This window comes from Coregonus clupeaformis, unplaced genomic scaffold, assembly GCF_020615455.1.
Source record: "Coregonus clupeaformis isolate EN_2021a unplaced genomic scaffold, ASM2061545v1 scaf0263, whole genome shotgun sequence".
NCBI classification, from domain to species: Eukaryota; Metazoa; Chordata; class Actinopteri; order Salmoniformes; family Salmonidae; genus Coregonus; species Coregonus clupeaformis.
Window position 1 is genome coordinate 227,642 of NW_025533718.1, and position 26,872 is coordinate 254,513.

General features: G+C 45.1%; 1 protein-coding gene across 1 annotated transcript; it reads right to left on the reverse strand.

The window, feature by feature from the left end:
- Positions 1-1,129: 1,129 nt before the first annotated feature.
- LOC121556131 (UPF0472 protein C16orf72 homolog) lies at positions 1,130-18,222 on the reverse strand. The gene is made up of 4 exons (XM_041870021.2): positions 17,850-18,222; positions 16,467-16,550; positions 15,436-15,726; positions 1,130-6,041 (listed from the first exon to the last, which is right to left on the reverse strand). The coding sequence occupies exons 1-4, from the start codon at positions 18,043-18,045 to the stop codon at positions 5,779-5,781; spliced, it is 834 nt and encodes a 277-aa protein (XP_041725955.1). The 5' UTR covers positions 18,046-18,222; the 3' UTR covers positions 1,130-5,778.
- Between the last annotated feature and the right edge of the window lie 8,650 nt (positions 18,223-26,872).

Sequence of the window (26,872 nt, forward strand, 5' to 3'; positions counted from 1 at the left end):
CTCCAGACGTGACGCTTGGCATTCAGGCCAAAGTGTTCAATTTTGGTTTCATCAGGCCAGAGAATCTTGTTTCTCATGGTCCGAGAGTCATTTAGGTGCCTTTTGGAAAACTCCAAGCAGGCTGTCATGGCCTTTTACTGAGGAGTGGCTTCCGTCTGGCCACTACCATAAAGGCCTGATTGGTGGAGTGCTGCAGAGATGGTTGTCCTTCTGGAAGTTTCTTCCATCTCCACAGAGGAACTCTAGAGCTCTGTCAGAGTGACCATTGGGTTCTTGGTCACCTCCCTGACCAAGGCCCTTCTCCCCAGATTGCTCAGTTTGGCCGGGCGGCCATCTCTAGGAAGAGTCTTGGCGGTTCCAAACTTCTTCCATTTAAGAATGGTGGAGGCTACTGTGTTCTTGGGGACCTTCAATGCTGCAGACATTTTTTAGTACCCTTCCCCAGATCTGTGCCGCGACACAATCCTGTCTCGGAGCTCTACGGACAATTCCTTCGACCTCATGTCTTGGTTTTTGCTCTGACATGCACGGTCAACTGTGGGACCTGATATAGACAGGTGTGTTCCTTTCCAAATCATGTCCAATCAATTTGTAGAAACATCTCAAGGATGATCAATGGAAACAGGATGCACCGGAGCTCAATTAAAGTCACATAGCAAAGGGTCTGAATACTTATGTAAATAAGGTATTTCCGTTTCAGTACATTGCTGAGGAATTGTTTTAATTTAATCCATTTTAGAATAAGGCTGTAATGTAACAAAATGTGGAAAAAGTCAAGGGGTCTGAATACTTTCCTAGAGCTGGCCGCCCAGCCAAACTGGGCAATCGGGGGAGAAGGGCCTTGGTCAGGGAGGTGACCAAGAACACAATGGTCACTCTGACAGAGCTCTAGAGTTCCTCTGTGGAGATGGAAGAAACTTCCAGAAGGACAACCTTCTCTGCAGCACTCCACCAATCAGGCCTTTATGGTAGTGGCCAGACGGAAGCCACTCCTCAGTAAATGGCACATGACAGCCCGCTTGGAGTTTTCCAAATGTAACCTTTTCACAATTGAGCTCATCTAAGACTTAGAAATGGGAAATACATTAAACTTGAAGGATACCTTGAGAAAGAGAGAATACCCAAAATGTAAAAGCATGTGTGTTTATTTATTTTTATGAAACGTAGTACATCAATTGCATTTGAAAGATTTATTGTATTCCTTTTCCAATGTGAACCACAGGCATCATACCAACACCTACATGTTAACTATATAGAGTCATGTGAACCACAGGCATCATACCAACACCTACATGTTAACTATATAGAGTCATGTGAACCACAGGGATCATACCAACACCTACATGTTAACTATATAGAGTCATGTGAACCACAGGGATCATACCAACACCTACATGTTAACTATATAGAGTAGCCATTCATCAAGTATCAGGAAACATTTGATAGTAGTGTTGGCTCTATAGAGATGGACCACAAGAGGCAGCCGACTTGGGGGACCTGCATCCCAGATGGCACCCTACATACTGCACTACACAGGGAATAGGATTCCATCTGGGACGCAGCCATAGGGTTCTCTAGTCACGTGATGCGGGGTGTAAGGATGGATGCCGTTCATTGGTAGATTGACAGAACTTCGGCCCCCCGCCCAGACAGCAGTTCAGGAGGACGTAAAACGGCGCGTTCGGATAGGATTGATTCTGTCAGATAGAAATAGGGAATCGTGTCAGCTCTATTCATTCTATTTCTATCTGAACCATTTAGAGCGTTTCCCCTTCACTGAATACACCCCACCTCTAAAACACTTGTGTTGAGCTGAATGGATTGGATAGGTGTAAGCAATATGCTGTAAATGTATTACCGATCACATTCTTTCAGCTCTACAAGAAATGCCTCCGGGAATAAGACCTGTCCCAAATGGCACGCTGCTCCCTACATAAGGCTTTTTGACCAGAGCCCTCAAAGTATTACACCCTATTCACTATATACGGCACTACTTAGGGGATAGGGTGCTATGTGGGACGTTAGTGTACTGGGCTCTGACGTCAACCGGTCTACATTCTAATGTCAAGAGGTCTACTCAGCGGGCTGAACGCCGCAGGGAGAACTGTAACGTACAGAGCTTTACAGAAGGACCTCCTAGTCTGCATGGCAGGAGAACATGGGGACAATCTCAATTGCATTTCCTTGATTCCTCATCCAAATGGGGTTCGAGAAGGCGGCGAGAGGGGAGGATACGAAGAATGAAGGAAAAACAATTGAGATTCTGCCCATGGTTATGTCCCAATTATCTCTCCTTCCTCCCAGTGTGCACTTGTTCACTTCACTGATTTGAAAGGAAATGACTGGTATAAGAAATATGGTGGAATCTCCCACTAGCCCATGTCTCCACCAGTACAATGCTTTTATATTTGTGGGAAGGGAGTGAACGAGCGTGCACTTCAAGAGAAAGGAGATATTATTGGGGCGCGACCACCCCATACCTACGTCCAAAATGTCTCTAAGACCATATCTACCTCCCCATTTGCTCTGGTCAAAAGGTAGTTCTTCGACCATATCTACCTCCCCATGGGCCCTGGTCAAAGAGAATAGTGTGACATTTGGGATACACACTAACTGTGCTCCCTCTTGGTTTGAATAAGCAACCAGGATAGGATGAAGTGGCCCTAAGAACTGATCTCTGATCAGGTTCTGTATTCACAACGTGTCTCAGAGCATGAGTGTTGATCTACGATCAGACGCCCCCCAGTCTCTAGAATCGTATCCATTATGATCTGAAAGGTCAAACTGATCCTAGATCAGCACTCCTACTCTGACTTTGTGAATACAGGTCCTGCTTTCTGACCTCCTATTGGTTAAGCCAGGGCTCTAAGCTGACCTTTTTTTACAAGGAGCACATATGCGCTTAAGTTGAAAAATGTAGGCGAACACAAAGAAATTTAGGAGCACAATCAAAAATATTTTAGGTAATGAAGCTAGAATCTATTTTTTTTTTAATGCTCACTGGTGCTCCTAAATAAAAAAAATCCAGGTCGCACAGCAAAATATATAGGCGCATATGCGAGTAAAATGGTGGCACTGTAGAGCCCTGTATTAGGGTTAAAACTGTGGTTAATGTTAGCTGATCCTAGATCAGAGCGTTGGTACAACCTCAATCTGTGTCATTAAAAGGATAGTTCACCCAAATTACTAAATCTGTCCGACATGAAATGTAAAAAATGCTAATATCAGGGATAATGACTTGCTTGCATTGGGTTTGGACAAAAATGCTACAAAAGTTAGCATTTGGAGACCACGGCCAGTGGGGAGTTCAGTTCACTTGAACGTTTCCGGTGTTGTGGAACGGTTTGTACTGTACTTTTACGTTCTTGAACAGACTTTGCGATAGGTTTACTGTGTTCGTTGGGTGTGCCGGGGTGTGGCTTGAAGCAATGAGTCACGTATTTAAAGGGCAGCAGGGGATTTTGAACCCACAACCAAAACACTCCCTGTTTTTCAACTGGAAACTGGTACAGCACTGTCTCAGTTCAATTGAACATTCTATTACGTTATGTACTAAAACGCAGCACAGGTAAACTAAACCAAAGCATGGATTGCTGTATTCCTTGTCTATACAGGGTACAGAAACCAATGGCATTTTATAATTTGGGTAAACTATCCCGTTTCAGTTTTAATAGTCAGCCAACTGCAGCTTTTCACATCAACTCATTAACGCACACCCATTAGAAGACTGAGGCTACGTCACAATATCACCTGTTAGTATGGAGCGATGCACTGGATTGGCCATGCATACGGCATACTAAACAGTCGTGTGGACATTGGGATGTTAGGCCCTCGGCAACTGAAAGAACAATTCTGTGATAGTTTGTTTCCGGGAGGTCCACCTTCGCTCCTCCCACGTCTCTTCATCTGGGTGGTGTTCAGTACGGCACAGCATAGCAAAACATTTGGCAACTTAAAACAAACAAAACAAAGTTTCTCTTCTGGTTTGGGGCACGTTCATTACGGCACACCGTAGCAAAACATTAAAGTATGTTCCTCTTCCGTTTGGTGGCGGATTAACACCACCCAGTTTCCAGGGGGTGGGGAGGTGAAGGTGGTGGTGTTTGATTGAATACCTTAGGTGGAGGATCGACTGCCTAGTTGGTTCTGATGGAAGATCAACTTGCATGAGTTTAGATGTGAAAGAAGCTTAAGTGCAACATCCTTATTGCAACTCTGGTAATATGGTCATCACACAACCCCACAGAACAGCAGCAGATACAGAATAGAAGACGAGAAACGCAGGTTAACGCCGTTCACACTTTATGTTGCTTGAGCGTTTACCTGTCACACCTTCTGCAGAAATACGCATTGAAAGTACAGGGAGTGTTACTTTACTCACTGGGATCAGAGTTCACCTTCCTATTTGTTTTCACACTACATCACTGACTGGGGGGTTAGTCTGGCAACAGTCAGATATTATCCAAGCAGTAGGTAACACTGACTGTTTTCACACTACATCACTGACTGGGGGGGGGGGTCAGTCTGGCAACAGTCAGATATTAACCAAGCAGTTGGTATCACTGAGTGGTTCCTGAACTTTTAAATAGCCCAACACAAAAAGCAAGGTGGTGAATAAATGAACTAACTGTAGCAGAGGCATTGTAACCTGAAAATGAACACTGGGGTTAGTGCTCCAAATCGCACCCTCTTCCCTACATGGTGCACTACTTTTGACCAGAGTGCCCTATTAGGGCACTCTATATAGGGAAGTGTGCGCGATTTGGGACGCTAACCCTGCGGGGTGGTTGCACTTGCAACTCAAACTTAAAATGACCGTTGAAGCACAGTTGTCAGACAGAAGGTAGCCTACATAATCAAACATCAACAGCCTGCTATTGGGGGGAATCAACCATCAGACCCACAGCCATGGAACTAGACACAGGAGACAGCGGGGCTGCTCCCAGATAACACCCTATCCCCTATATAGTGCACCACTTTTGAACAGGGCCCTATGTGGTAATATAGTAGGGTGCCATTTGGGACACAGACGGGGAAGCTCCAGTGAGGGGTGTCCTCCTCCTCCTCATCTTCATCACAGACAGCATCAATGTCCACTGAGCAGGATGAATAACAGAAAGAAATGAGTTGTAGTCTCTCCAACAGAACTACTTCCGGCATCAACCATTCTCTAGTTCACTGAGTAAGACAGATGTTTTCCATGACCCTCGTTTCATTAGGAAGGGAGGATGGGTGAGGATGGGAGAGGAGAGAGGGTGGGGCGACAAGTGTAGAGGATCAAGTGGCTTTTTTTATTGATTTCAAAATCAGCACAGTGCATTTCTCCTCTGAAAGGGGGCTGCGTCCCAACCTCCTTGATGCCTTTCTGTCCTCGCATCCTCTCGGTCACGAGCGCTGATCACTAAGGCTGCATTTACACAGGCAGCCTAATTCTGTTCTTTTGCCCAATTATTGGCAAAAGAACTGATCTGATTGGTCAAAAGACTAATTAGTGGAAAAATATCTGAATTAGGCTGCCTGTGTAAATGCAGCCTAATGGGGTTGTGAAGGATTGATGACAGGTTTCCAACACGCATGCTTTCATTTTAGACCAGTGCTCTCAACTACGAAAGGAGGCAAGGACAGGAGAACACCACCCACTCAACTAAATGGAAGGCCTCCTCAGTCCTCAACGCCGGTTCACTCCACAGCCATAAATCCTTCAGTCAGTCTGTCTCAAGAACACACCCCCTCCCACAAAAGGCTCTTAGCCCTCCCTGGGGCTGGGCCGCAAGCCAATCAGATCATCCGGTTGCGTTTATGGGTGGGGGAGTCTGTTATGACGTCATTGCACTGGGCGGAGCTGCGTTTCCTGGGGTTAGCGTCCAGGTGCAGGGCCATTTCGTCAGCGATGAAAGTGTTCAGGTCCACATCGTTGAGGCCGTTACGCCGACGCCCCACCGGGGTCGACCCACCCCCACCGCCAGCAGCACCCCCCACGTGGGTAGGAGAGCCTGGGGTACCGGAACGGACACTGATGCTGGCCATAGCCCCACTTAGACCTGGAGAGAGGACAGATTGGAGAGGAGGAGGAGGGGACAGATTGGAGAGGGGGGGGAGGAAAGAAAAAGATCACCACAAGGTCAAACAGAAGACAAGTCGTCTCCCCCCAGACTCAACTCAGAAGACAAGTCGTCTCCCCCCAGACTCAACTCAGAAGACAAGTCGTCTCCCCCCCAGACTCAACTCAGAAGACAAGTCGTCTCCCCCCAGACTCAACTCAGAAGACAAGTCGTCTCCCCCCCAGACTCATTTAGGCCATGGGGCACAATTGTGCATCCCCCAAACGTCACCCTATTCCCTATATAGTGCACTACTTTAGAGCAGGATCCATAGGGCTCTAGTCAAAAGTAGTGAACCATGTAGGGCAGGGATGGGCAACAGGCGGCCCTCCGGCCACATGAAGGCCCTCGGATCAACAACAAATTAAGGATCTCAACTTAGAATAGTAGAATACACAACGTGCAATTTCAAAATGTGATTGTGCATCAGCCATTTTTCTCTTGCTATGTAAGTCACTGAGTCAATTAGACCATGTCAGCTACAATTTTTATTTATTTATTTATTGCTAAGCTAGTTTGCAGCCAGCTACCTAAACTTATCATGGTCGAATTACTCAAAATATATTATGAAAACCCCATGGCAAAATGTGTAGAACTGCAGTAAACTTGCTTTAAAAAGACAAAAAAAATTCTACACCCCCATGGGCAAAGTATAGAATTGTGTGTGTGAGGGGATATTGATATGGGTACGAAGACCAGCGAGAAACTGCGGCCCCTCATGACGAGTTCAGATTTGTTTTGGCCCCCACCCTGATGTAGGGAATAAGGTGCAATTTAGGACACGGCCTCTGAATGACGAATGCTGATCCTTTTGAGCAGGGTTCGTAGGGGTCTAGTCAAAAGTAGGGCTGTGACGATACCAGCATCGTGGCATTTGGGAAGTATGGTTTTCAACTAAATGTGGTCCACTAACAAAGCTCAGAGGCCCTCACACAAAGAAAAACGCAAACATACACACGCCTATTTTGCAGAGCTGCTCTGCCAGAGGACAGGTGTGTATCTACAGGTGGTCCTCTGTAGCTCAGCTGGTAGAGCACGGTGCTTGTAACGCCAAGGTAGTGGGTTCGATCCCCAGGACCACCCATACACAAAAAATTTATGCACGCATGACTGTAAGTCGCTTTGGATAAAAGCGTCTGCTAAAGGGCATATTATTATTATTATTATTACAGTGCATTCGGAAAGTATTCAGACCCCTTGACTTTTTCCACTTTGTTACGTTACAGCCTTATTCTACAATGGATTAAATGTTGTTTTTCCCCCCTCATCAATCTACACACAATACCCCATAATGACAAAGTAAAAACAAGTTTTAAATTTTTTGGGGAAATGTATTAGAAATAAAATCGCATTTACATAAGTATTCAGACCCTTTACTCAGTACTTTCTTGAAGCACCTTTGGCAGCGATTACAGCCTCGAGTCTTCTTGGGTATGAAGCTACAAGCTTGGCACACCTGTTTTTGGGGAGTTTCTCCCATTCTTCTCTGCAGATCCTCTCAAGCTCTGTCAGGTTGGATGGGGAGTGTCGCTGCACAGCTATTTTCAGGTCTCTCCAGAGATGTTTGATTGGGTTCAAGTCCAGGCTCTGGCTGGGCCACTCAAGGACATACAGAGACTTGTCCCGAAGCCACTCCTGCGTTGTCTTGGCTGTGTGCTTAGGGTCATTGTCCTGTTGGAAGGTGAACCTTCGCCCCAGTCTGAGGTCCTGAGCACTCTGGAGCAGGTTTTCATCAAGGATCTCTGAACTTTTCTCCGTTCATCTTTCCCTCGATCCTGACTAGTCTCCCAGTCCCTGCCGCTGAAAAACATCCCCACAGCATGATGCTGCCACCCCCATGCTTCACCATAGGGATGGTGCCAGGTTTCCTCCAGACGTGACGCTTGGCATTCAGGCCAAAGAGTTCAATCTTGGTTTCATCAGGCCAGAGAATCTTGTTTCTCATGGTCTGAGTCCTTTAGGTGCCTTTTAGCAAACTCCAAGCGGGCTGTCATGTGCCTTTTACTGAGGAGTGGCTTCCGTCTGGCCACTCCACCATAAAGGCCTGATTGGTCGAGTGCTGCAGAGATGGTTGTCCTTCTGGAAGGTTCTCCAATCTCCACAGAGGAACTATGGAGCACTGTCAGAGTGACCATCGGGTTCTTGGTCACCTCCCTGACCAAGGCCCTTCTCCCCAGATTGCTCAGTTTGGCCAGGCGGCCAGCTCTAGGAAGAGTCTTGGTGATTCCAAACTTCTTCCATTTAAGAATGATGGAGGCCACTTTGTTCTTGGGGACCTTCAATGCTGCAGAAACGTTTTGGTACCCTTTCTCTCTGAGCTCTACAGACAATTCCTTCGACCTCATGGCTTGGTTTTTGCTCTGACAACTGTGGAACCTTATATAGACAGGTGTGTGCCTTTCCAAATCATGTCCAATCAATTGAATTTAACACAGGTGGACTCCAATCAAGTTGTAGACACATCTCAAGGATGATCAATGGAAACAGGATGCACTGGAGATCAATTTTGAGTCATATCAAAAGGTCTGAATACTTAGGCTATGTAAATAAAGGTATGTTTTTTATTTTAAATAAATAAATAAAATAAAATTTATATAAAAACTTGTTTTCGCTTTGTCATTATGGGGTATTGTGTGTAGATTGATAAGGACAATTTATTATTTAATCCATTTTAGAATAAGGCTGTAACGTAACAAAATATGGAAAAAGTCAAAGGGTCTGAATACTTTCCGAATGCACTGTATCTGTGTATTTACTGTGCAGTGCTATGGCCTTTGACCCTAACCGTTAGAACTACAGATATAGCTGTGTATTTACCATGAAGAGCTATGGCCTCTCTGACCCTAACCATTAGAACTACAGATATAGCTGTGTATTTACTGTGCAGTGCTTTGTCCTCTCTGACCCTAACCATTAGAACTACAGATATAGCTGTGTATTTACTTTGCAGTGCAATGGCCTCTACATGTAAAACATATGGTGAGGTCCAGAAGTACTTGGACAGCGACACATTTGTTGTTGTTTTGGTTCTGTAGATACAGTGCAGTTAGGCTGTGAGGCTCGTCTACATGAGATTCTTATGGATAAGAGTGCGGTTGTTGTTTTTTGTCGAATGGCAGTCAAGCATCGATCATCATGTCACCAGAATAAGAACCTCAATATTTATTGGAAAGGAGCATCAAGCTCATCACCGTGCACTTTCACCACCCTGTGAAATTCATCACGTATTTCATTGGTAGCCTAATAAACTGAATGCTTTTCCGGAGTATCATATCATCGCGTGACTCCAAGTTAACTTCGATATGATGGTTATTATATAAATATTTGCGCATTAAGGCGTTTCACCACCATTTCTCGCATAATTAACCATCAAAACAGGCAAAGCATCAATACAGGACAATGATCGAATCCTACTACACTAGCTCTGACGCTTGTTGGTTGTGGCAGGGCTTGCAAACCATCACAGATTACAAAAGGGAAACACGGGCGCGAGCTTCCCAGTGACTCAAGCCTACCAGACGAGCTAAATGCCTTCTATGCTCGCTTCGAGGCAAGCAACACTGAACCATGCATGAGAGCACCAGCTGTTTTGGACTCAGAGTATGCGCTGACCAGCTGGCAAGTGTCTCCACTAAGATTTTCAAACTCTCCCTGACCCAGTCTGTAATACCTACATGTTTCAAGCAGACCTTGCACAGTTATTCACTGCGTTAGCACACTCCGCCAACCCTGATGTTCTAGCAGTGTCTGAATCCTGGCTTAGGAAGGCCACCAAAAATTCTGAAATTTCCATCCCCAACTATAACATTTTCCGTCTAGATAGAACTGCCAAAGGGGGTGGAGTTGCAATCTACTGTAGAGATAGCCTGCAGAGCTCTATCATACTATCCAGGTCTGTGCCCAAACAGTTTGAGCTTCTACTTCTAAAAATCCACCTTTCCAGAAATAAATCTCTCACTGTTGCCGCTTGCTACAGACCCCCCTCAGCCCCCAGCTGTGCCCTGGACACCATATGTGAATTAATTGCCCCCATCTATCCTCAGAGTTCGTACTGCTTGGTGACCTAAACTGGGATATGCTTAACACCCCGGCCATCCTACAATCTAAACTAGATGCCCTCAATCTCACACAAATTATCAACGAACCTACCAGGTACAACCCTAAATCCGTAAACATGGGTACCCTCATAGATATCATCCTGACTAACTTACCCTCTAAATACACCTCCGCTGTCTTCAACCAGGATCTCAGCGATCACTGCCTTATTGCCTGCGTCCGTAACGGGTCCGCGGTCAAACGACCACCCCTCATCACTGTCAAACGCTCCCAAAAACACTTCATCGAGCAGGCCTTCCTAATTGACCTGGCCCAGGTATCCTGGATGGATATATTTCTCATTCCGTCAGTAGAGGATGCCTGGTTGTTCTTTAAAAGTAATTTCCTCTCAATCTTAAATAAACATGCCCCATTCAAAAAATACAGAACTAAGAACAGATATAGCCCCTGGTTCTCCTCAGACTTGACTGCCCTTGACCAGCACAAAAATATCCTGTGGCGTACTGCATTAGCATCAAATAGCCCCCGCGATATGCAACTTTTCAGGGAAGTTCGGAACCAATATACACAAGCAGTTAGGAAAGCAAAGGCTAACTTTTTCAAACAGAAATTTGCTTCCTGTAGCACTAACTCCAAAAAGTTTTGGGACACTATAAAGTCCATGGAAAATAAGAGCACTTCCTCCCAGCTGCCCACTGCACTGAGGCTAGGAAACACTATCACCACCGATAAATCTACAATAATCGAGAATTTCAACAAGCATTTTGCTACGGCTGGCCATGCTTTCCACCTGGCTACCACTACCCTGGCCACCAGCTCTGCACCCTCCGCTGCAACTTGCCCATGCCCCCCGCTTCTCCTTCACACAAATCCAGACAGCTGATGTTCTGAAAGAGCTGCAAAATCTGGACCCCTACAAATCTTCTGGGCTAGACAATCTGGACCCTTTCTTTCTAAAACTAGCCGCCGAAATTGTCGCAACCCCTATTACTAGCCTGTTCAACCTCTCTTTCGTAACGTCTGAGATCCCCAGAGATTGGAAAGCTGCCGCGGTCATCCCCCTCTTCAAAGGGGGTGACACTCTAGATCCAAACTGTTACAGACCCATATCCATCCTGCCCTGCCTTTCAAAAGTTTTTGAAAGCCAAGTCAACAAACAGATCACCGACCATTTCGAATCCCACCGTACCTTCTCCGCTATGCAATCCGGTTTCGAGCTGGTCATGGGTGCACTTAAGCCACGCTCAAGGTCCTAAACGATATTATAACCGCGATCGATAATAGACAGTACTGTGCAGCCGTTTTCATTGACCTGGCCAAGGCTTTCGACTCTGTCAACCACCGCATTCTTATTGGCAGACTAAATAGCCTTGGTTTCTCAAATGACTGCCTCGCCTGGTTCACCAACTACTTCTCAGATAGAGTTCAATGTGTCAAATCGGAGGGCCTGTTGTCTGGACCTATGGCAGTCTCTATGGGGGTGCCACAGGGTTCAATTCTTGGGCCGACTCTTCTCTGTGTATATCAATGACGTCGCTCTTGCTGCTGGTGACTCTCAGATCCACCTCTACGCAGACGACACCATTTTGTATACATCTGGCCCTTCATTGGACACTGTGTTAACAAACCTCCAAACGAGCTTCAATGCCATACAACACTCCTTCAGTAGCCTCCAACTGCTCTTGAACACTAGTAAAACTAAATGCATGCTCTTCAACCGAACGCTGCTTGCACCCGCCCACCCGACTAGAATCACTACTCTCGACGGGTCTGACCTAGAGTATGTGGACAACTACAAATATCTAGGTGTCTGGTTAGACTGTAAACTCTCCTTCCAGACTCACATTAAGAATCTCCAATCCAAAGTTAAATCTAGAATCGGTTTCCTATTTCGCAACAAAGCCTCCTTCACTCATGCTGCCAAACATGCCCTCGTAAAACTGACTATCCTACCGATCCTTGACTTCGGCAATGTCATTTACAAAATAGCCTCCAACACTCTACTCAGCAAATTGGATGTAGTCTATCACAGTGCCATCCGTTTTGTCTCCAAAGCCCCATATAATACCCACCACTGTGAACTGTACGCTCTTGTTGGCTGGTCCTCACTACATATTCGTCGCCAAACCCACTGGCTCCAGGCCATCTATAAATCACTGCTAGGCAAATCCCCGCCTTATCTTAGCTCATTGGTCACCATAGCAACACCCACCCGTAGTCTGCGCTCCAGCAGGTATATTTCACTGGTCATCCCCAAAGCCAACACCTTCTTTGGCCGCAATTCCTTCCAGTTCTCTGCTGCCAATGACTGGAACAAATTGCAAAAATCTCTGAAGCTGGAGACACTTATCTCCCTCACTAACTTTAAGCATCAGTTGTCAGAGCACCTTACCGATCACTGCACCTGTACACAGCCCATCTGAAATTAGCCCGCCCAACTACCTCATCCCTATATTGTTATTTATTTTGCTCATTTGTACCCCAGTATCTCTATTTGCACATCATCTCTTGCACATCTATCATTCCAGTGTTAATACTAATTGTAATTATTTTGCACTATAGCCTATTTATTGCCTTACCTCCATAACTTGCTACATTTGCACACACTGTATGTATATATATATATATATATATATTTATGTTGTATTTTTGACTTTGTTTTGTTTTACCCCATATGTAACTCTGTGTTGTTTTTATCGCACTGCTTTGCTTTATCTTGGCCAGGTCGCAGTTGTAAATGAGAACTTGTTCTCAACTGGTTTACCTGGTTAAATAAAGGTGAAATAAAAAATAAAAATAAAAACCACCATAGTCCCTGTGCCCAAGAATGCCAAGGTAACCTGTCTAAACGACTATCGCCCTGTAGCACCCACATCTGTAGCTAAGAAATGCTTTGAAAAGGCTGGTTATGGCTAACATCAATACCATCATCCCAGACACCCTGGACCAACTCCAATTCACATACCACCCCAACAGATTCACAGATGACACAATCTCTACTGCACTCCACACTGCCCTTTCCCACCTATACAAGAGGAACACCTATGTGAGAATGCCGTTCATTGACTAAAGCTCAGCATTCAATGCAATAGTGCCCTCCAAACTCATCGCAAAGGGCCCTGGGACTAAACACCTCCCTCTGCAACTGCATCCTGGACTTCCTGCTGGGCCGTCCCCAGGTGGTGAGGGTAGCCAACATCATCTGCCACACTGACCCTCAAAACTTAGTCCCCTCCTGTACTCCCTGTTCACCCACGACTGCGTTGCCTGGCACGACTCCAAAGCAATCATTAAGTTTGCCGACAACACGATGATGGTCCCTCAGGAGGCTGAAAAGATTTGGCATGGGCCCTCAGATCTTCTACAGGTGCACCATTGAGAGCATCTTGACTGGCTGCATCAACGCTTGGTATGGCAACTGCTTGGCCTCCGACCCCAAGGCACTACAGAGGGTAGTGCGTACGGCCCAGTACATCACTGGGGCCAAGCTTCCTGCTATCCAGGACCTCTATACCAGGCGGTGTCAGAGGAAGGCCCTAAATATTGTCAAAGACTTCACCCAAGTCATAGACTGTTCTCTCTGCTACCGCACGGCAAGCAGTACCGGAGCGCCAAGTCTAGGTCCAACAGTCTAGGTCCAATAGTCCGGGTAGCCATGATTAGCTGTTAGAAACAGCTTCTACCCCCAAGCCATAAGACTCCTGAAAAGCTAATCATGGCTACCCGGACTATTTGCATTGTCCGGGTGCAAAGAAGCTGGGACCCCAGTCTCAAAGATAACCATTAGTAACACACTACGCCGTCATGGATTAAAATCCTGCAGCGCACGCAAGGTCCCCCTGCTCAAGCCAGCGCATGTCCAGGCCCGTCTGAAGTTTGCCAATGACCATCTGGATGATCCAGAGGAGGAATGGGAGAAGGTAATGTGGTCTGATGAGACAAAAATAGAGCTTTTTGGTCTAAACTCCACTCGCCGTGTTTGGAGGAAGAAGGATGAGTACAACCCCAAGAACACCATCCCAACCGTGAAGCATGGAGGTGGAAACATCATTCTTTGGGGATGCTTTTCTGCAAAGGGGACAGAACGACTGCACCGTATTGAGGGGAGGATGGATGGGGCCATGTATCGCGAGATCTTGGCCAACAACCTCCTTCCCTCAGTAAGAGCATTGAAGATGGGTCGTGGCTGGGTCTTCCATACATGACAACGACCCGAAACACACAGCCAGGGCAACTAAGGAGTGGCTCCGTAAGAAGCATCTTAAGGTCCTGGAGTGGCCTAGCCAGTCTCCAGACCTGAACCCAATAGAAAATCTTTGGAGGGAGCTGAAAGTCCATATTGCCCAGCGACAGCCCCGAAACCTGAAGGATCTGGAGAAGGTCTGTATGGAGGAGTGGGCCAAAATCCCTGCTGCAGTGTGCGCAAACCTGGTCAAGACCTACAGGAAACGTATGATCTCTGTAATTGCAAACAAAGGTTTCTGTACCAAATATTAAGTTCTGCTTTTCTGATGTATCAAATACTTATGTCATGAAATAAAAAATGCAAATGTTTTACTTAAAAATCATACAATGTGATTTTCTGGATTTTTGTTTTAGATTCCGTCTCTCACAGTTGAAGTGTACCTATGATAAAAAAGTACAGACCTCTACATGCTTTGTAAGTAGGAAAACCTGCAAAAGCTGCAGTGTATCAAATACTTGTTCTCCCCACTGTATGCATAGTGACTTTAGGCATGTGATGAATAAAATTGTATTTGACTGATTTGACTTGCAGCCAAGTTACAGCCCAAGCACACATCTAAATCCACAAAGAAATGGTTGAATGGCCACATCAACAACATTTTGCAATGGCCATCTCAGTCACCGGATATGAAACCCATTGAAAACCTGTGCTTTGAATTGAAGAGGGCAGTCCATAATTGCAGATGAAGGATAAAGGATCTGGAAGGATTCTGTATGGAGGAATGGTCTAAGATCCCTCCCAATGTGTACCCCAACTCATAAAACATATCAGGAAAAGGCTCAGTTTCGTTATCCTCGCAAGGCGAGGTATTGAAAGGTATAGAAAACAGGGGTGTCAAATTTTGACCCCTGAGAGAAAACAATTACTTGTTGAATAAAATCTCTCTGCACAATTGTATTAGAATAAAATTATATAATTTCCTAAACCATATAATATAGCTCAGTATTCAAATTGTTGATTTTATACAGTCATTTTTTCTCACCTTTATCAAGGTTGTCAATTTTGGAAACCACTGTATATCTGTGTATTTACCATGCAGTGCGATGGCCTCTCTGAAGGGCTGGAGGTCAGCCTCCACAGAGGAGTCAGTCTCTGGGGCCGGGGGAGGCCGGTTAGGGGAAACCATGGTCAGTCTGTGTCCTGGGGTGAGGGTGGCTCTGGAGCTCCGGGGGGGTGGGGCCCGGCCACACAGGAAGCTGATGAGGTCCTCCCGCCGGATGGTTCTCCTCCTTTTCTTCACCCAGGCCAGCACATCCTTGTTGCGACGCTGGTGGCTGATCTGTAAACCCAGGTCGTAGCTACGCTGGTGAGCCTCCACAGACTCTGGGGGCAGAAAGAGAGGAAGGAGAGTGTGTACGTCTGACAGTGAGTGAGAACGTGGGAGAGAGAAAGTGTGTGTGAGAGAGTCTGTACGTCTGACAGTGAGTGAGTACGTGTGAGAGAGAAAGTGTGTGTGTGTGAGAGAGAGAGAGAGAAACGTGTGATGGAGACTTGGTTGAAGGTTCCTTTGTGTAGCCTGAGTGAAATGTGTGACTAACAGCTGACAGTTCACTACAGAACTATATGAAATTTGTAGGGAGAAGGCAGAATGCTGCCTAGAGTTTGAGAGTCAAACCCTGCTGTGCACTCCAGGACCAGAACTGGAGAGGATGGCTGTAAACTGTGAGATTGTCAATATTCATGTGACTAGAAGAGGCCCATGATTGTTTACAAGTTTCTATCGATCTACTAATCAATACATGTCCCATTTACAGCAGAATGACAAAGGAAATCCTTTGGACTTTTATGATGAGCCTTTGGTTCTCAACCTTTTTTGGTTACTGTACATTTTGCTCTGTCCGGACTATCCTCTAATGAGTCTTCTCAAGTACCCTACCCCCTGTGGATAGGCCAAGTACCTTGACAGCTACTGTGCAAACCAATACACATTTAGACTACAGCAGAATGATAAAGAAAAAGCCTATGGACTGTTATGATGATCCTATACTGTCCGATCTTATATTGTTGGTGCAGGTGAGAAGACAGAAGAAACTGAAAACACTTCGAGTATCCCTGACACCTACCTTTGTACAGGTTGGTTACGGCTGTGGCAGCGTTTTGAAACGGCACCCACAAAGAAAGCCCCCCCTGTTGGTGACATACTCGGTCTGTCGAGACAACACACACCACCAAAAACATTACAGGTTTGTTGGAATAGATAGCCTGGTTGACAACAGTTTACATAAATAGCAAGTTAGACCCCAATTCAAACAGTATTCCCACTTTTGTAGTACACTTTAGTACATGATACAAGGCACGTTATATGGTAATATGGCAACACATCTGAGACTGAAAGCTTCTTGATTACAGGATACTTTCATTCGCCATTTTGTCTTGCATCTAGAGCTGCAGGCGGGCTTTGGAATATAAATAACTGTCAGCCAGCGCTAGATGGCCAACTCGACAGTTTAGAAGCACGAGTGCATAACGCACCAACTAAATTGCCCTTTCAGCAGGAACGTTGCAGTCGTAAATTAGAAACACTGGCTAAAGAAATTGTTACGATAGTTCAGTATATCTATGAGAAGTATTACAGTAGCAGGTAAGAATTCTCAATAACCCCAAAGCCAATATAGTAAATCTTCGCCATTTTGTTAAATTTTCAGTATGCATTGATAAAACAACTCGGACTATTCGTTGATTGTAGACTTAAACCAAAACTGCAACGAAATGTATTATATAACTTTAATGTATATCTATGGAAAGTAATATTAGCCCCACAGACCTAACAAAAATAAAACACTGAAAGATGCAATCTGTCACAGGGTAATGTCGCGTAGCGATGATTGTTGTTTCCATCGCCATTTTGTTTCTTTAATACATGCACTCAACAGCGTTTAACGTTAGCTACTTGTTCACTGACATTGTCGGACTCGCAGTTTCTCTAACCAGATGGTTAACTAACTTACTAACACCATAAACCATATTAGTTTAAAGACTGGATTAACGTTAGTTAGCTATTCAACTAACTTATCTACCAAAAGTTTGTTGGCTGGTTTTGTTGGTTGGCAGCTATCGTTAGCTAACGGTAGTAGCTAAGAGGTAAACGTCGGCGAACAACAGCCAAAGCAAACTACTGTAACGTTAAGCAATCATTTATTTTCATAAATATACATTTAGATGATCTGTTTTACTAACACAAAAAACGAGCAAACTATCTATAATTACGGATTGTCTTGACTTAGATGGCAAACAGTGGCAACGCAACAGTAGCTAGCTAACCAGCTGATCAGCTGAGCTGGTAAACTAGCTAGTTAGCTAAGTTAGCTACTAGCTAGGTAGCTAACATTAGCTAGTTCCCACCGCCACTAACAGTGACTGACTAACATAGCAAGCTAAGTAACAAGGCGCAGGGGTGGCAGCCGACTAACGTAAGTTAGGTAGCTAGTTCTGGTCTTGTCTCGGACCTTTGTAGAGCTGAGCCACAGCAGTGGCGGAATTCTGGAAGAGATGCCACAATTTATCCTGGTCATTATCGGCCTCCTCCTCGTTTGACTCCCTTTGCTCGGCTTCGGCCAAACACTGCCGCTCCCATTTTGAGAACCAATGTTCGGGTCCGTGTTCCTGAATCTCTGGGTCTCCGTCTTTCTTCTTCTCCTCCATTTACCACGCTAAAACCTCAGGTAGATTACAGCTTTAGTATGCCGATTAATAAATTACTTCGCGATGCGAATAAATATCCGTTAGTAAATTCATTAATTTTGTTATTACTTGGTAGCTGTTTCTCAAACCAACTACTCCAGTCTGAAAAGACTCTGCAACTATTTTTTTGACGTTGCCGACGTCCGCCTATATAAAAGTCATACTACCGTGTTGTCGTTTCTACTCCGCCTCTATTTGAAATAGTCAGCAGTGATTGGCTAGTATGGCGATGGGGGCGTGGCTTCGGTTTTGTGCTGAAAATGTCAGTGGACCACAGAAACATCTGTCACAGAAATGACACAAAGGAACGCCACGAAAATTCTTAGCAACTTAAGCTTGTGTGAGAAGTAAAAAGCTGTGGCCAATAGCTTTAACATCACATGTATGTAAGATTATGGAACGTATCATTACCGAGAGGCTAACTTACTTCCCGGAGAGCAGAGGGCTTGTAACGCCACATCAGAGTGGGTTCAGGAAGGGTAGGGGAACTATGGATCCAGTGCTCTGCTTAGAAGCAGAGGTCAGGAAGGCTCAGGTGAACAAGTACATTGTTGTAGCTGTCTTTTTTGATGTGGAGAAGGCGTATGATATGATGTGGAAGGAGGGGTTGTTAATCAAGTTTGATTATGGGGGTAGGAGGAAGAACATACAACTGGATAAAGGATTTCCTGTTTGGAAGGTCTATCCAGGTGAGGGTGGGGAAGTCTTTATCAGGCAGCTACTTGGTGGATAACTGTACACCACAGGGGAGCGTGATTAGTCCTCTGTTGTTCTCAATCATGATCAGGGATGTTTACTCTCAGGTACAGCAGGATATAGGGAGGTCGTTATTTGCAGATGATGGGGCCTTATGGAAGAGGGGAAGAAATGTGCCATACATAGTCAGGAAGGTACAGGAAGCAATTGATGAGGTAGAGCGGTGGGCATTAATATGGGGTTTCAGGTTCTCTGTAGAGAAAACTCAAACAGTGTTCTTTACCAGGAGGAAGGTGGGAGATGAGGTATGCTTGAGGTTATATGGGAGAAACTTGGAGGGGTTGGGGTCCTTCAGGTTCCTTGGGGTATACTTTGACACTAAACTCCCTTATACTTTTACTAAAAAAATACCCTACCATCTAACACTACACTCACAAAAAAAGTCATAATAATAATAATGAAATAACACCACCCTACTCCACTATTTAAATCTATTTAGTCCTACCTCAGGCCAACAACCTGAAAGGATGGGACACCACCACTTACACACCCTGTAACTCTTATGATGTCAAGTCTCGCACACTCAAATACCTCTCTGCAGCTGCCACCACAACCTCAATTTGCTGCGACTTACGTTCCATCCCTGCAGTACAGTTGATACCCACTGCTATAAATGCTAAACATCCAATCTTACTGAAACATATATCACTTGTTGGTTTGTTGGTACTGGTACAGATCTACTACTCACACCACTCCTCCCCCTTGACCCATCTTCCTCTACTTTCTTCACTGCCTCAGCATATGACAACTTCTGCACTACTCTTACCCTGTAAACCTCAACCTGCCTCTCTCACACAGGACATTTCTGATCCCCAGCCCCATGGGCACCCCTACAATTAACACATACCACTACTTTCACCAATGCTACACATTCCTTTGTCTCATGCCCTTCTGCGTACTTCTCACACCTAGGAACCTCCCTCCTACACACTGCTGCCACATGCCCATAAGCTTGACACCTGTAACAACGTAATGTATTCAGCACAAAAGCTCTTACAGGATAACTTATATATCCTAACATTACTTTGTCGGGCAAAGACTCAACATCAAAACTCAAAAGAACAGACAATGACTCTTCTGTTTCACCACTCACGCCGCCCTGTCTGCGTCGCAACAAACGACGAGCATCACAAACACCGGGAATCTTCCCCTTCAGTTGGTCAACTTTTACATTTACTGCTACCCCAGTAAACACTCCTTTCAATGGCAGCCTTTTCTTGAGCGCAAAACAATTCACATGTCTTGCCCCCATTCGTTTAAAGCGGAGCGCCTGCTCCCTCTGACGAGTAGAAACACAAACAATTATCACAAGACCACTTCTGGTTACCCTCAACGATTCCACAGCACCCAACTCTGTTTTCACCCACCCTGAAACCAAAAATGGATCAGCCAAAAGACAAGGTTCCACCTTTTCCAAAAACTTCACTCCAACTGTCACAGACTCATCTTTATCCTGACCCTCGGTGCTAGCCTCGGGCTCCAAGAACTTTACCACACCTACCTCCTCCGATAATTCGCCCTCATTCACTTCCATTTCTCCTCCTGTCTTCAGCTCACTCTGCTTATACTTTCTACCATTCTTCTTTAACAAACCATCTCCCTCTTTTAGAACCAAGTTCTATTTTAGCGCCTGGCTACACAGACGCTCAATGACGTGCGCGACCGCTGTGGGTACAATGATTGAAAAACATGTATGTGTACATTTATTTTGCAGTTTGGTCAGCATGTTAGGTTTCCACTAGAATTTATAGCCAGTCAAAATTTATGGAAGCCCATTCCCGCCACCAAAAACATTTTAAAATGTTGATACTTTCGAAACATTTCGAGCTACTAGGCACTGCATCTCAGTGCTTGAGGCGTCACTACAGACCCCCTGGTTCGATACCAGGCTGTATCACAACCGGCTGTGATTGGGAGTCCCATAGGGCGGCGCACAATTCGCCCAGCGTCGTCCGGGTTTGGCCGGTGTAGGCCGTCATTGTAAATAAGAATATGTTCTTAACTGACTTGCCTAGTTAAATAAATGAAAAATAAAAAATTAAATAAAAACTAGCTACATTTCTTTCGATGCTATCAATTTTTTTTTTGATGCTATCTCAAAATTTAAAGACACTAAGTCAACATTTCTAGATACCTAAGTCAACATTTCCAGATACGTAAGTCAACATTTCGAGATACTAACTCAAAATAATTCGAGATACTAACTCGACATTTCGAGATAGTAGAACATACATATAGGATATGTTTCTTCATTTGTAGCATTATATGGCGGTTTCCATATACCCACGTTGCAGAGATCAGCACTGCAGGGCTGCTGGCAAATGTGTAGTAAACTGGCCTTTGCCCCAAAATATGGGATAAAAAAATATTAACAGAAAAGTGTTGAAAAGAGGGACAAAGTACTGTTGTTTAGACTAATTTGCCTCATGATTTGTCAACTCGTGCACAATAAATCTGTGCTAAAGTCTGATCAACTGTAGCCTACTGATAACAACATTTTACATTTTAGTCATTTAGCAGACGCTCTTATCCAGAGCGACTTCCAGTTAGTGAGTGCATACATATTTTTTTTCTTCATACTGGCCCCCCGTGGGAATCGAACCCACAACCCTGGCGTTGCAAGCGCCATGCTCTAAATCATTTGTAAAAATTGAGAAGAGTAACGGCCCAAGGCAACTGCCCGGATGGACACCGCACTGTACATATCTGATGTTAGAGAAGCTACAACCACAGCTCCGGGTAGCCTGGAGAAGCCTATGAGCTCTGATTCCCTGTGGCCAGGGGAAAGAAAGCGGTAACGTCATGTATTTATAGCCTAAAATAGGCCTATTTATTTGTGTTAAGAGAAAAAAAATTATATTCAAACTTCGGGTGGGTAGGCTACCTAGACCTTATCAATCCCTTATCAATTAATCAATCAACACAGTGATGACATACAATGTGAGTGACTTTTTAATTACAGATGCAAAGGCCTACATGATGCAACCCTGCATACAGCCAGCTCAGCCCTGTTAGTTCTATTGTCCAATCACAGTTGTTGTCTAGTTTTCGTTTAACCATGATTAGAAAAACTCTGGTCCCATCATAGCCCATATAAAACTATTTTACAGCTGATTTATTACTATGTAAAAAAAAAGTGATAGTATCTCAATTTTTTTAGATTGTATCAACATTGACATTTATTTGGGGTGGCGGGAATTGGCTTCCATAAAAATGGGCTATATCTTAAAAATTCATGAAAGCAAAAGTTAGCTTTTTGGTCTTAATTTAAGTTTCGGGTTAGGCATAAGGTTAGCAGTGTGGTTAAGGTTAGGGGTAAGGTTAGGGTTAGATTTAAAATCACATTTTAATAAGATAAATTGTAGAAACAGGCGGGGTTTAGCCATAATTGTGACTTTGTGGCTATAGAAGCTAGTGACGACCAAGCTCTTACTGTTCAAAGCAGTCATATTCACATAGCTAGCTATATAATGATGTGCCAGTTCAGTATAGTAGTGTAACATAGCAAAAATACAATGATTTAAATAATGATTACAATTATTTTGGGAGTTTGATAGAGAGAGAAACACCTGGCACCATTTTTGCTATGCTACTGCAAGTCATTGCTACTGAATGCATGTAAAACAAAAACAATTTGAGTTAAAAGTCACTCTCTAACTTCATTCTCACTTTTGCGACCTTTTGCTTTTTATTTCCTAAAGGTTTTTCATAGAAGGAATCTGCTGCACATCACTCCTCGATATAGGTGTGCTTCTCTCGAGAAGTAGGCCTCATTTCCAAACTCTTGTAGGTTTTCTCTATCAGGGCCTATATTCAAAGTCTGGACCTAAACCCCATGGAAATGTTGTGGCAGGACCTGACCTGAAGCGAGCTATCCATGCAGGGAAGCCCCCAAATGTCACAGAGTTGAAGCAGTTCTGTAAGGAGGAATGGGGCAAAATTCCTCAAAACCGATGTGACTGACAGTTACAGGAAACGCTTAGGGGGTGCCACCAGTTACAGGAAATTCTAAGGGGGTGCCACCAGTTACAGGAAGCACTTAGGGGGTTCCACCAGTTACAGGAAACACTTAGGGGGTGCCACCAGTTACAGGAAACGCTTAGGGGGTGCCAACAGTTACAGGAAACGCTTAGGGGGTGCCACCAGTTACAGGAAATTCTAAGGGGGTGCCACCTGTTACAGGAAACGCTTAGGGGGTGCCACCAGTTACAGGAAACACTTAGGGGGTGCCACCAGTTACAGGAAACGCTTAGGGGGTGCCAACAGTTACAGGAAACGCTTAAGGGGTGCCAACAGTTACAGGGAACGCTTAGGGGGTGCCACCAGTTACAGGAAACGCTTTTGGGGTGCCACCAGTTAGAGGAAACGCTTAGGGGGTGCCACCAGTTACAGGAAACGCTTAGGGGGTGCCACAAGTTACAGGAAACGCTTTGGGGGTGCCAACAGTTACAGGAAACGCTTAGGGGGTGCCACTAGTTACAGGAAACACTTAGGGGGTGCCACAAGTTACAGGAAACACTTAGGGGGTGCCACCTGTTACAGGAAACACTTAGGGGGTGCCACCAGTTACAGGAAACGCTTAGGGCGTGCCACGAGTTACAGGAAACGCTTTGGGGGTGCCAACAGTTACAGGAAACGCTTAGGGGGTGCCACCAGTTACAGGAAACTCTTAGGGGCTGCCACCAGTTACAGGAAACGCTTAGGAGGTGCCACCAGTTCAAATAAAATTAGATAGAAGCTGTTTTTCATTCTCTCGGTCCCAGCTTTGATGCACCTGTACTGACCTCGCCTTCTGGATGATAGCGGGGTGAACATGCAGTGGCTCGGGTGGTTGATGTCCTTGATGATCTTTTTGGCCTTCCTGTGACATCAGGTGCTGTAGGTGTCTTGGAGGGCGGGTAGTTTGCCCCCAGTAATGCGTTCGGCAGACCGCACCACCCTCTGGAGAGCCCTGCGGTTGCGGGCGGTGCAGTTGCCGTACCAGGCGGTGATACAGCCCGACAGGATGCTCTCAATTGTGCATCTGTAAAAGTTTGTGAGGGTTTTAGGTGCCAAGCCAAATTTCTTCAGCCTCCTGAGGTTGAAGAGGCTCTGTTGCGCCTTCTTCACCACACTGTCTGTGTGGGTGGACCATTTCAGTGATGTGTTCAGTTTGTCAGTGATGTGTACGCCAAGAAACTTGAAGCTTTCCATCTTCTCCACTGCGGTCCCGTCGATGTGGATAGGGGGGTGCACCCTCTGCTGTTTCCTGAAGTCCACGATCATCTCCTTTGTTTTGTTGACGTTGAGTGAGAGGTTATTTTCCTGGCACCACACTCCCAGAGCCCTCACCTCCTCCCTGTAGGCGGTCTCGTCATTGTTGGTAATCAAGCCTACTACTGTTGTGTCATCTGCAAACTTGATGATTGAGTTGGAGGCGTGCTTGGCCACGCAGTCATGGGTGAACAGGGAGTACAGAAGGGGGCTGAGCACGCACCCTTGAGGATCAGCGAAGTGGAGATGTTGTTTCCTACCTTCACCACCTGGGGGCGGCCCGTCAGGAAGTCCAGGACCCAGTTGCACAGGGCGGGGTTAAGACCCAGGGCCTCAAGCTTAATGATGAGCTTGGAGGGTACTATGGTGTTGAATGCTGAGCTATAGTCAATGAACAGCATTCTTACATGGTATTCCTCTTGTCCAGATGGGATAGGGCAGTGTGCAGTGTGATGGCAATTGCATCGTCTGTGGATCTATTGGGGCGGTAAGCTAATTGAAGTGGGTCTAGGGTGACAGGTAAGGTAGAGGTGATATGATCCTTGACTAGTCTCTCAAAGCACTTCATGATGACAGAGGTGAGTGCTACGGGGCGATAGTCATTTAGTTCAGTTACCTTTGCTTTCTTGGGTACAGGAACAATGGTGGCCATCTTGAAGCATGTGGGAACAGCAGACTGGGAAAGGGAGAGATTGAATATGTCCGTTAACACACCAGCCAGCAGTTACAGGAAACACTTAGGGGGTGCCACCAGTTACTGAATCTAAAGGTTCACATACTTTTTCACACAGGGATATTGAACGTTGAATTATTTGTGGATAAATAAATGTTTTAAAAGTATCATGTTTTTGTGCAATTTGTTAAATCTTTATCTATTATTAGATTAAGATCTAATAACATTTTAGGTTTGAAATGTGAAAATCCTAAGGGGTTAAAACATTTTCTCTGCACTCCCTGTTTCCTTCTGTTTGGTGTGTAATGAACATGACCCAGGGCTGAGCTCATTGCTGATTGACCACCTTCAAGGCTGGAGACAGACAGGTGTGAATAATATGTTAATATGCCATTTAGCAGACGCTTTTATCCAAAGCGACTTACAGTCATGTGTGCATACATTTTTACGTATGGTGGTCCCAGGGATCGAACCAACTACCCTGGCGTTACAAGCGCCATGCTCTACCAATTGAGCTACTACATTTACATTTTAGTCATTTAGCAGACGCTCTTATCCAGAGCAACTTACAGTTAGTGAATACATCATTTTTTTTATACTGGCCCCCCGTGGGAATCGAACCCACAACCCTGGCGTTGCAAACGCCATGCTCTATCAACTGAGCTACATCCCTGCCGGCCATTCCCTCCCCTACCCTGGACGACGCTGGGCCAATTGTGCGCCGCCCATGAGTCTCCCGGTCGCGGCCGGCTGCGACAGAGCCTGGATTCGAACCAGGATCTCTAGTGGCACAGTTAGCACTGCGATGCAGTGCCTTAGACCACTGCGCCACTCAGGAACTGCTAGGGGACCTGTCCTCAAGTAAAGGAAACCCCAGTTTGTGTAACAACATGGACCGAGTGTTAAGTGAATTAATTAAAACCTTTAGGAGCTCAGCTATGTTAACAAGAAAAAGTTTAAGGAACTTCTTCACAACGTGGCTATAGAGTAATTTAACAGGCCACTTTCCTTAAACAGCAGGACATTACCAGTGATGTGTCTGGTATGATGTCTATGGTAATCATGGCAGCTTGTTGGTCAAGACTGGTTTAGGCCAGTGTGTGTGTGTGTGTGTTCATGTGTGGGGGCGGCCGGGGTGGAGGGTGGAGGGGGGTGAACAAGACGTTCCAATAGCTTCGGATGAGTCAGCTGAAAAGCTGTGGGACCAAACCACAGCAACTTTCAGCGCAGGACAAGCCCTTCTCATATCTTTCCACTAGAGGGCACTATTTTCCTACAAACAGCACATCTCTCATCACTCAGTTCATTTTGCTTCATCCATGATAGGAGGGAAGGATATTCTTCATATTGTAGCTAATAGCTCCAACAATAATAAACATAATAGCTATGTATTCAAAACTTCCTAAACAAATTCAGTATGAGTGTGTGGGTCCACTACGAGGCTTGAGATATAATTTCATTCCTGTGAACCTTTCAAGTTCACTGCATTTTACAACAGTCACATAATAATGCAGTAAACGGTGCAGCGAACACCAGTTTTGTATCAGCCTATTGTGTCAGAATGTTGCAATGTTCAGTTGTCCAGTTATGTACCAGAGAATTTCTTTGGATTGGAAAATTGAAGTTTAGAGACAAAAATGATGTTGGGCCCTTTCACTCAGTATTACACTGCGTTATTGCCTCATCATATATCCTTAAAACAGAATATACTCCAAAGCTGGGGAAAATAATACAATTTACACAACTCATATCCACAGCACTGGAGAATAAAATTAATGTTGTGTTTGCAGTGTCTTGTTGCACATTTTAGAAAATAAAATGGTCCCTTTAAGTGCGTCCAGTTCACTCCTATTTCTGGCAAATGCTATAACCATGGGGGGTCAAAATCCGGCCTATGTGTGCTTTTTTTTTGGGGGGGGGGGGGCTCAATATAGGCTTACTTTAAAATTACTAAAACCAAATCGAAACTTTGTGTAAATTGTAATGGACCTACATTCATACAGTTTCTTGACTGTGTCCAGCTAAATGGAAGCTAGACAGTCAGGGAGCATCGAAAATTCCAAAAACGATGGATAGAGGACAATTTTTTTGCACATTTTGATGGCG

Bases quoted from the DNA above. Each gene is read 5' to 3' on its own strand.
- LOC121556131 (XM_041870021.2), bottom strand. From the start codon at position 18,045: ATGGAGGAGAAGAAGAAAGACGGAGACCCAGAGATTCAGGAACACGGA. The intron at 16,551-17,849 runs GTCCGAGACAAG...TTGTCTCGACAG, and splicing joins TGTGGCTCAGCTCTACAAAG to ACCGAGTATGTCACCAACAG. The intron at 15,727-16,466 runs GTAGGTGTCAGG...TTCTGCCCCCAG, and splicing joins CGTAACCAACCTGTACAAAG to AGTCTGTGGAGGCTCACCAG.